We start from the raw sequence: 10699 nt of genomic DNA, 5'->3' as shown, positions 1-10699 counted from the left end.
AACCGGCAGGTCCTGGACCGGACCCATGCCTTGGGGTTCCAGATACAGTGGCACAAGTCGGACCTCGTGCCAGCCCAGCAGTTTTGCTACTTGGGGATGGCGTTCGACACAGTGCTTTACACTGTGTCTCCCTCCCCGGACAGGATCCTCTCCCTGAGGCGAAAGATCCTCTCCATTCAGGCTTGCCGCGCTGTTCCTCACAGACGGCTGGCGGAACTGTTGGGTTCCATGGAGTCTGTCGCTCTGCTGCTGCCCCTTGCAAGGCTACACAAACGTCCCCTGCAACGGGCAGTAGCAGATCGGACTTCCAGGCCTCTCGATTACACCGAGTTGGTCCAGATCGGGCCTTGGTTTCACGAGGCTGTAGTCCAATGGCTGGACCCGATCTGGCTCAACTCTGCGGTGCCTATCCAACCGAGACGGCCGTCTCTCTTCCTGTACACCGACGCTTCTACCTGCACGAGGCCCAGGGGGTCTGGACCCAGGAGGAGTCCCTCCTACACATCAACTTTCTAGAGTTGGAGGCGGTTCGTCGGGCTCTGCTGGAGTTTCGCCTCCTGATTCGGGATCAGGATGTGTTGGTCCACGGGGACAACACCACATGCCTAGCTTACCTTCGCCACCAGGGGGGCACCAATTCTCGGTCCCTCTCCCTGTTAGCGGAGGAGATTCTGCTCTGGTGCCAGACCAATCAGGTCCGGATGTCAGTCCAATTCGTTCCGGGGAAACTGAACGCCCTGGCCGACATTCTCAGTCGGGGCGATCAGGTTCTCCCCACAGAATGGACCATCGCTCACAACGTTCTACAGCGTCTCTGGGCAAGGTGGGACCGTCCTCTGATCGATCTGTTCGCAACTCGATTCAGCGCTCGGCTTCCCAGGTACGTCAGCCCCTTTCGAGACACGAATGCGTTCCACGTGGACGCATTCACTCTCTCGTGGAGGCTCCTCGATGCTTACGCCTATCCCCCGACATCTCTGATTCCGAGGGTACTGGCAAAGTATCTGCAGGAACGGCCAAGACTGATTTTGGTCGCGCCTTACTGGCCAACAGCTCCGTGGTTTCCAGATCTTCGCGGTCTCACCCACGTAGACCCTCTACCTCTGAATCTGGACGGGGGAAGTCTGCTCCAGCCTCGATCAGGCCTCCCTCATCCACGTCCAGAGAGTCTGTGCTTGACCGCATGGCTCTTGTGCGCTCCAAACTGCTTGCACTAGGATTGCACAAGAGTTCAGTAGAGTTTTCCTTGAACGCTAAGAGGCGATCAACTAATCAGCTCTACGACTTACGCTGGAGAGCTTGGGCCTCCTTCGCCTTGTCCAAGGGGATAAAGCCGCTTTATCCCTCAACACAGGACTTGGCCAACTTCCTGGTGGAAGTGTATCAAAAGAAGAGTCTTTCTTCTAAGACTCTTCTTGGATACAAATCTGCCATCACTTCCACGATTGCGGCTGCTACTGGTCGCAGACCTGAACACTTGATCAGTTCCTCCCTCATCGCTAATGTCCTTTCGGGTATTAGCAATGCAGCGGTGTCTAAACCTCGGGTTTCATTTCCCAAGTGGGATGTCTTCCTGGTTCTCAAACTCCTGCGTAGCAAGGAGTTTGAACCCCTGGCAGGCATTAGTATCAAGTTACTGACTTTTAAGACTGTGTTCCTCATCGCTTTAGCCACTTGCCGTAGACTCAGTGCTTTGAGTGGCCTGGAATTTGACATTGAGTTCACCACACATCAGGTGACGTTGGCTTTCCTACCAGACTTTCGAGCCAAGAATCAGAATGCCTCGGAGTTGTCCAAACCAGTAGTCATTCAAGCCTTGGCTCCCACTCTTGAACATGATGACCCTGATCGCTTCCTCTGCCCAGTACGTGCCCTTAGAGTGTACCTGGATAGAACACGTAGCTTTCGGTCTTCTAAGCGGTCACTGTTTGTCTCGCTTAATCCGAAGTACCAATCGGATATTTCTAGACAAACTTTAGCTCGTTGGCTGACCTTGCTTATCAAACAGGCTTATGTTCATGCTCAAGTGGATGTGGTCCCTGACATCAGGGCACACGAGATTCGGGCTATCGGCTCCTCGTTGGCGCACGTGCGGGGTGCCTCGCTCCAAAGCATAATGGCGGTCGCGTTCTGGAAGACTCCAGCCACGTTTATTAACCACTATATGCGAGACTTTTCCAGTCTCAGGCTTGACCAGTCATATGGCATTGCCAAAGCAGTGGTTGCCAGCATGGTCACGTCAGTCTAAGGTATTTTTCTTGGGTATATTTTCTTTTACGGTAGTACTGTTCGAAAATTGCCTGGGTATCTTAATCCTTGGATTTAAGTGATTTTGATTAAGGAGTTTAATACTCTACATATCACCCTCACACCACTCTGGTATTCTGTGCAAGAATAGTACTGTCGAGGTAAGTGTTATATTGACTGTAAGGCTTCTTTTTAAGCCTACTGTCTATATGATACTTACCGAGACAGTACTATTAGAGTTTCCCTCCCGCCTCCCCTCTTGATACGGTCTCGAATAGCAGCTAGCATCTGCTGAAGAGACATTAAACCCCAAAAACCAACCCCTCTTGATATGTTATGGGCTTTTTGAGGGTCTGCAGCTCATAAAGAAAGAGGACGCGCCACCTACATTCTGTAAGGGGGAAGCACTCGGACAGTGCTTGGGATCCACGGTGGCGCATGGTTATGGGAGATAATTATACCCACGCAGCGTTTTGTCCAATTTTTTCGGCCTATAATAGATAATGTGCAAGAATAGTACTGTCTCGGTAAGTATCATATAGACAGTAGGCTTAAAAAGAAGCCTTACAATCTGTAAGAAGAACGCTCAAAATCCAAAACCTATGTTCAGATCAAACTTTCATTAATCTAACATATGTTTCTCCATCCATTTCTGGACCTATTAAAAATTAGATTGAGATGGTACCATGCGTTTCGCGTAACGCCTTGTGTGCCCAAAAAGGTGCTTTTTTTGAGTCACTTGAGAAAAAGTGACTCTATGTAATCGGTCAGTGTTAGTCTGTCCGGCCGGCCGTCCGGCCGGCCGTCCGTAGACACCACCTTAACGTTGGACTTTTCTCGGAAACTATCAAAGCGATCGGGCTCATATTTTGTTTAGTCGTGACCCCCAATGACCTCTACACTTTAACGATGGTTTCGTTGACCTTTGACCTTTTTCAAGGTCACAGGTCAGCGTCAAAGGAAAAATTAGACATTTTATATCTTTGACAAAGTTCATCGGATGTGATTGAAACTTTGTAGGATTATTCTTTACATCAAAGTATTTACATCTGTAGCCTTTTACGAACGTTATCAGAAAAACAAGGGAGATAACTAGCCTTTTCTGTTCGGCTTTTCTCGGAAACTATAAAAGTGACCGGGCTCAAATTTTATGTGAACGTGACTCATTGTGTTGTGAATAGCAATTTCTTCCTGTCCATCTGATGCCTCATATAATATTCAGAACTGCGAAAGTGACTCGATCGAGCGTTTGCTCTTCTTGTTCTTGAACAAAGTCAATTTTCTCAGCATCCAGACGACTGACAGACATAAATTTGGTATGGATAGAATCTGCATGAGGAATACTTCATAACAGTATTGTTTATATTGTAGTAATTTAAAAACAGAATAAAATACAAAGTAATAAAAGTATCCAGAACAGGATTTTTGCATTTGGACACCTTGACAGATTCCTGACCATATATATCTGGCACACTTGTTCTCTGTAAAACAGAAAAAGACTGGAGGTAAATTTGCAGGAGTTGTGAACAGAAGATCTAAAAAAAAAAAGCAAGGTCTGAAAAGGGGGGCAGTCTTAAATCAGTGAAGCACCACAAGATTTGAGCTATTTTGATATTATTGACACTGTTGGAGCGTTTGCTAGATCATCTCTGTTTTCTAAGAGATGGCAAGTTGCATAACACCTCTACACTGGTATCTCTTATTTTCAGATCTTCATACTTCAGTCAGCTAGCCATCAAACAAAACCCAATGCTGGCAGAAGCATACTCAAACCTGGGTAATGTGTACAAGGAGCGGGGACAGCTTCAGGAGGCCTTGGAAAACTATCGGCATGCAGTACGTCTGAAACCCGATTTCATTGACGGCTACATCAATCTAGCCGCTGCTCTGGTGGCTGCTGGGGACATGGAGCAAGCAGTTCAGGCCTATGTTACAGCACTTCAGTACAATCCGGTATTTACTCATAAATGGTCTTATAATTTCGCAAACACCAATGGAATTAGTCAGTTATGCAAATTAAACAAGTCGCGTAAAACGAAATTAATACATTTGGTCAATCTTTCAACTAATGAAACAATGCTGAAATGACAGCATGTATAGCGCAGTATCGCTTGTTCTTAACTGGAAAGCCCTTTTTTGACTCACATGCGAAGCAAAAGTGAGTCTATGTACTCACCCGAGTCGTCCGTCCGTCCGTCCCCCCCGGACGTCCGTCCGTCCGGACGTCCGTCCGTCTGGAAAACTTTAACGTTGGATATTTCTTGGACACTATTCAGTCAATCAGTACCAAATTTGGCAAGATGGTGTATGATGACAAGGCCCCAAAAAACACACATAGCATCTTGACCTTGCTTCAAGGTCAAGGTCGCAGGGGCCATAAATGTTGTCTAAAAACAGCTATTTTTCACATTTTTCCCATTTTCTCTGAAGTTTTTGAGATTGAATACCTCACCTATTTATGATATATAGGGCAAAGTAAGCCCCATCTTTTGATACCAGTTTGGTTTACCTTGCTTCAAGGTCAAGGTCACAGGAGCTCTTCAAAGTTGGATTGTATACATATTTTGAAGTGACCTTGACCCTGAACTATGGAAGATAACTGTTTCAAACTTAAAAATTATGTGGGGCACATGTTATGCTTTCATCATGAGACACATTTGGTCACATATGGTCAAGGTCACTTTGACCCTTATGAAATGTGACCAAAATAAGGTAGTGAACCACTAAAAGTGACCATATCTCATGGTAGAAAGAGCCAATAAGCACCATTGTACTTCCTATGTCTTGAATTAACAGCTTTGTGTTGCATGACCTTGGATGACCTTGACCTTGGGTCAAGGTCACATGTATTTTGGTAGGAAAAATGTGTAAAGCAGTTCTTAGTGTATGATGTCATTGCTAGGTTTAGTTATTTGACCTTGACCCTGAAGGTCAAGGTCATGTAAAGGTCAAGGTGAAGCATGTGAGTCGTATGGGCTTTGCCCTTCTTGTTTCTTGGTTGCTCTTTGGTATAGTTTTCTTGATGTAGGTCACACTAATCACAGCTCAACATTAGCAAGTGTGAGAATTGTTAATGACTTCTTGCATCAGGTGGAAGATAAATAGAGAGCTAGTAGATATCATACAGTTACACTTGTATCAAAAGTGTTTTGTGTTTTTATTTCTGGGAAAGGTTAGGAGAGAGTCAGAGTGTGGTTGTGTAAAAAAAAAACCCACCAGGGCGGGTATGTACGAGTCAAGGTTAATTTAACTTTTAAGCCCGGGATAATAGCTTAGTCCAGACTAGTTATCCCGAAGATAGCAGAAGCACTTTAGTCCCGTGCATGAGTCGAGGTTACAAAAAAGATAACTAACCCGTGCAATACCCTCGATCTATTTTTGGCATGGGAATTTCCGCAACTCTCAAGGCCATTCTAAATACAAGAATCGGGGTTTGAAAAGAGAGGTCGTTCTGTTCGAAATGACCCATGTAAACCTTGACATCACGAAAAGCGTGATGAGTGTTTCTTCGAACTGGGTTCAGGTCTTGTTCTCGTGCCATTTTGGGCTTCGCTTTGCTGTTTTCTTGTGCAAATTCCCATTGGATTAGGCAAAGTGCGGCACAACAAGGAAACATTTGTTTTAGGACTAAGGAAAGTAAGTTGGAGGTAAAGGAAGGGGTCTGGGGATCACCATGTGGATTTAAACGTTCAAGTTTGTTTCAAAACTGAGGGATAGTTTAACCCCCGACTTAGTGCGAGGATAGGACTAACCTCTACTCATGCATTGAATATTTTTACAGTGGGACTGAATTAGCTCGAGGATAGAGTTTATCCCGGGCTTAAGTCTCTCGCCTCGACACGTACACACTGACCCAGAGCATATAATCAAATTGTGGTGTTCTTTGTTGTTGTTTTTTTAATCAATTTTTGAAACCATCTCTGGTACTTAAACAAAGAGTTGTTGACCAGTTTGAATACAGTTTATTGAATTACTTCGATATTTTTTTTCTCTCAACTTTGTTTGAGAAAGGTTTTTAGGGAAGAACGCATATACAGGGTATGCTAATATGAATATATATATATTAGTGATTTCAGATTGAAAGCCGGGCAGAAAGTAAGACAGCATTAACATGTTTGAGAAGGAGTATACTAAAAAAAATCAGAAACTTCTTCCTTTGCATTCGCGGCCATGCCAGATGACTGACTAGTTGATTTTTACGTCCTCTAATGCTACTCTTACACTGTGCCGAATTGCCCTTGCGAATAGAATTTTCCAATAATTCACAATGATCGGGACATGGTCGCAAGACATTCGTAAATGTTCTTAACCATTCGCCACCATTCGTCTCTTGTTTTGAACATAGTAACATGTTCCTAATATTCGCAAAGAAGTCATATTCTTAACTTTTTTGCAACGTACTCTTAAGTATTAGCAAGACATTCGTAATCATCGCAATGTATTCGTAACGCTCGCAAGACATTCACAACCATTCGTTATGCCTGTCTCTCACTGTTTTGAATATCCTTGCGAACATTCGTAATCATCGCAATGTATTCGTCACGATTGCAAGGCATTCGTTATGCCTGTCTTACACTGTGCCGAATATCCTTGCGAATATGGATTCGCATGCATTTACAATGATCAGTAGACATTCGCAAGCACTCGCAACCATTCTTAACACATTCGCAAGGATTCGTAAGGCTTAGAATAGTCAATATTTTTCCTGTCCATTAGTCTCTTTTTTTGGCCAAATACAACATGTTCATATACACATTTCTTGTGAATGTCTTACGAATGGTTGCGAGTGCTTGCGAATGTGTACCGATCATTGCAAATGCCTTGCGAGCGCTACGAATACCTTTACCAGTATTGGCGTTAACCGGTAAGTACCGGTATTTTACCGGTTGAAATGAGAAAATACCAGAAAATAATTGGCTGCCGGTATAACCTACCGGTTTATTTTTAGAACTACCGTTTTTTTCGCTGGTAAAACAACAAAACCAGTACTCTGAGTTGGACTCTTACTGGTTCCAATGACCAGCCTACCTTTTTTTTCTTGACAGTTTTCATCATAAAAGTTTGTGTACCAGTTTGAAAAAATATTAGCGCCATCACTGTTTACGATGATTACAAATGGCTTGCGAATACTGAAGAATATGCCTACCTTGCGAATATTAGGAGCATGTTGCTAATATTCGCAACAAGAGACGAATGGTTAAGAGCATTTACGAATGTCTTGCGACCATGTCCCGATCATTACGAATTATTGGTGAATTCTATTCGCAAGGGAAATTCGGCATGGTGTAAGAGCAGTATTACAAACAATGCGAATTGCATAATTGCTTTATTCGTAAAATGTTTGCAAGCACTCGCAACACTCGCAAGGCCATTCACAACGTTCGTAATACTTCCGCAAGACATTCGTATATGGATTTGTATGCATTCGCAATGATCGGTAAGGCTTCGAATTAAATTACATATTCTTACCGCAATTCTCATAAATGCATTGACTTCAATCTCACATGCTAGATGTCGAAACACTACTCAAATTACCTGCCCTTGAAAGGGTGGTAACCAAGCTAAAAAACAGACTCCATAGCCGTTGCTATGCCCTGAACCCACTTGGTTACCCATAACCCCCCGCGCACCACGTGAGCCCCGGCATCCGGAATAATCATTCTCGACTTTCGACGACACACGTCAGACGTGCGGAATTCGACTGCTCACTTGGCTTTCCCTCGCCCTCGTCTTTGTGACGATACGGGCTTGGGGGGGCCTTTACCTGTTCGCCTTTCTTTTGGTGAGACCTGTCCTTTTTATTGAATTGAATTGTTGTTTGTTAGCTGCTTGTTTTGCAGTCGCTTCAGAAATTTACTTTTCTGGTGGACTACGTTTTTCGGCCATTTACAAGATGGCCGATAGCAAGCAGTAACTTAGTGCGAGGCAGGAAGTGAATAAGGCTGCTAGCCCTATTTAGAAACCTCTGTGCGGGTCGTCGACCCTTCGAGTAGTACTTCTTTTGTAGTAGCTATTCGTGCGGATAAGGTTTCGTTTTTTCTTCCCAGCCCGCCTCTCCTCTTAAGGAGAACCAGTCAGTGTCTTCCACTTTCGGGGGACTTAACGATGAAATATGTGTTTATTTCTCAGCTGTTTCAGGCACGATCGGCCCGCCCACTGTGGCGGCGTACTCCTGGGCAGCTTCGCATCGTGGTCTGGTGCAAATGGCCAGTTCTGTTCAGCCCTTTTTTGCCTCTGGTGGCTCTGGGTTGTTCACGAGCACCCTCTCCTTTCAGGAGGGGGGGCCTGCTCCCTTCCTGCCTCTGACCACTCTGATTACCTTCGGGATTTCTCAGTGCGTTGGGGGGGGGGGGGGGGGGGGGGTTCCTGCTTCGCACCGTGGTCTGGTGCAAATGGCCAGTTCGGTTCAGCCCTTTCTGTAGTACTGGGTTGTTCACGAGCACTCTCTCCGTAGGGAGAGGGGGCCTGCTCCCCGCCTGTCTCTGCCCGCTCTCCTTGCTTTTAGCACAGCCGAGTCGGGCATGCAGCCCCCTTACCGTTTGGAAGGGGGAGTGGGGGGGCACGGTAAGTCACAGCCTGGGCTTGTTCCCACTCTGCCTCAATGGGGGCTGGGGGCTGTGTCAGTGGCCCACCCTTTCCCGCCCTCCGGGCAGGATCAGGTGGGCGCTGTTGGACTGTCTTCTCAGTCTATACCGCTATTGTCCTCGGCCAGCAACCGCCCCCCCCTCGGGGTGGGTGGGCGGTGGGGCTGCAGGACTTCAGCCTGGGCTTGTTCCCACTGTGCCTCAATGGGGGCAGGGGGCTGTGTCAGTGGCCCACCCTTTCCCTCCCTCCGGGCAGGATCGGGTGGGAGCTGTGGCGACTGCCCACCCTTTCCCGCCCTCTGGGCGGGATTGGGTGGGCGCTGTTGGACTGTCTTCTCAGTCTATGCCACTATTGTCCTCGCCCGGCAACCGCCCCCCTCCTCCCTCGGGGTGGGTGGGCGGTGGGGCTACAGGACTCCAGCAGGTGGACGGGTGGGGGCGGCCGTGTTCGGTCTCGTCTCTCACTCCGTCTTACCCCTCTCGGGGGTTGTTTTTCTGCTGTGACGGGCCACCTCCCTCCCCACGCGGGGGGCGGGGTGGCTCAAACTAGTCAGACTGGTTTTGTTGACTGGGGCCAGCCTCCCGCACAGCGGTTGGGGAACAATGGGCCTGTCTCGGCTTTGTTCAATGCCCCCGTCCACCCTCCTTCTCGGCAGGGTGCTGTGCCGGCTGTCTACTCCTCTTCCCCTTTGGGGCTGGGGAGTGGAGGTGGTTGGCAAGTGGGGCGGAGCACGCTTTTCATTCCCCAGTCTCCCCTCCTTTGTGCGGTGACACAATGGATGGTGGGGAGTGGTGGTGGTTGGCAAGTGGGGCGGAGCACGCTTTTCATTCCCCAGTCTCCCCTCCTTTGTGCGGTGACAACAATGGATGGTGGGGACTCGGGATTCTTCTGAGGAAGAGGGAGAGTGTGTAGCTTTGCCTATTGTGTTTAGGCAGGCAATGAGGAAAGCGGCTTCTGTGGCAGCGGTTTATTTCCCGGAGGGGGTGGTTGATTCAGACCAAGGTGTCTCTTTCCCCCCTTCTGCTGCAGATGACTTTCGGCCTTAGCGGGTGGACTCACAATCTTTTCGATTTGTAGAGTCTCCCGCCGTGGCTTACCACATGTCACAACTTTTGGCTAGGCAGGGGAGCGGTCTTTCACCTACTCCTGTGCCGCTGTTGCATGCGGATGGTCCATCGCCTCCTTCTGCTAAGCCCGTGGCTGGCTTCAAGTGCCCAGACCACTTCTTTTTCTCCATTGGTGCAGAAGAAGGTGGACTGGAACGTCAAGTCTAGGAATTTTATTCAGACTTTTGCTTTGCCAAGGGCAACGTTCCCGATTCTGTCGGAGTTTGTTGCCTTGTTGCCCCAAACAAACCTCAGCAAAAGAGGGAGGTCGACTCTGATTCTTCTCTCCCCTCTCTGGAGGAGATGGGTAGGCTTGATCTGTCAGACCTCTTCTTTCCACTTGGACGCTTCTCTAACTAAGGGAAAGCTCACAGCGGGCGGGCTTGCCTGTCCGCTCTCGGCTTTGTCTGGTATAACAGAGAAAAGCTCACAGCGGGCGGGCTTGACTGACCGGTCTCGGTTTTGTCTCGTATCCCCGTTCGCCCTCCTTCTCGGCAGGGCGCTGTACCAAATACCCACCCCTCTCTCCCCTCGGGGCAGGTTAGCGGTGTGGTTTGTTGGGCAGACAAAGCTCGCTTTCACTCGCACTCTTGGCATGCATTTCAATTGGAGTTTTAGTGCGCTGCCTCCCCCGTCTCCCCGCCTTGGTGTTTTGACGCAGCGGCGGGTGGGGATTAGGACTCCGTTGTGCAGGAGGAAGAGTGGTAGCGCTGCCTACTGCTGGTAGGCTCGCTATGCAAAAGTGGCTGTTGGGGACTAGC

At 47.8% G+C, this 10699-nt stretch overlaps 1 protein-coding gene across 1 annotated transcript in view; it reads left to right on the top strand.

Moving 5' to 3' along the window:
- The window catches only part of LOC138968506 (UDP-N-acetylglucosamine--peptide N-acetylglucosaminyltransferase 110 kDa subunit-like), a 98635-nt gene that overhangs the window by 10533 nt on the left and 77403 nt on the right, over nucleotides 1–10699 (top strand). Inside the window, exon 3 of the mRNA XM_070341075.1 lies at nucleotides 3957–4200. Coding sequence (XP_070197176.1) covers nucleotides 3957–4200 — 244 coding nt within the window. The remainder of the gene's footprint in view (nucleotides 1–3956; nucleotides 4201–10699) is intronic.

This window comes from Littorina saxatilis, linkage group LG6, assembly GCF_037325665.1.
Source record: "Littorina saxatilis isolate snail1 linkage group LG6, US_GU_Lsax_2.0, whole genome shotgun sequence".
NCBI lineage: Eukaryota > Metazoa > Mollusca > Gastropoda > Littorinimorpha > Littorinidae > Littorina > Littorina saxatilis.
This window is presented reverse-complemented; position numbering and strand designations above follow the sequence as displayed.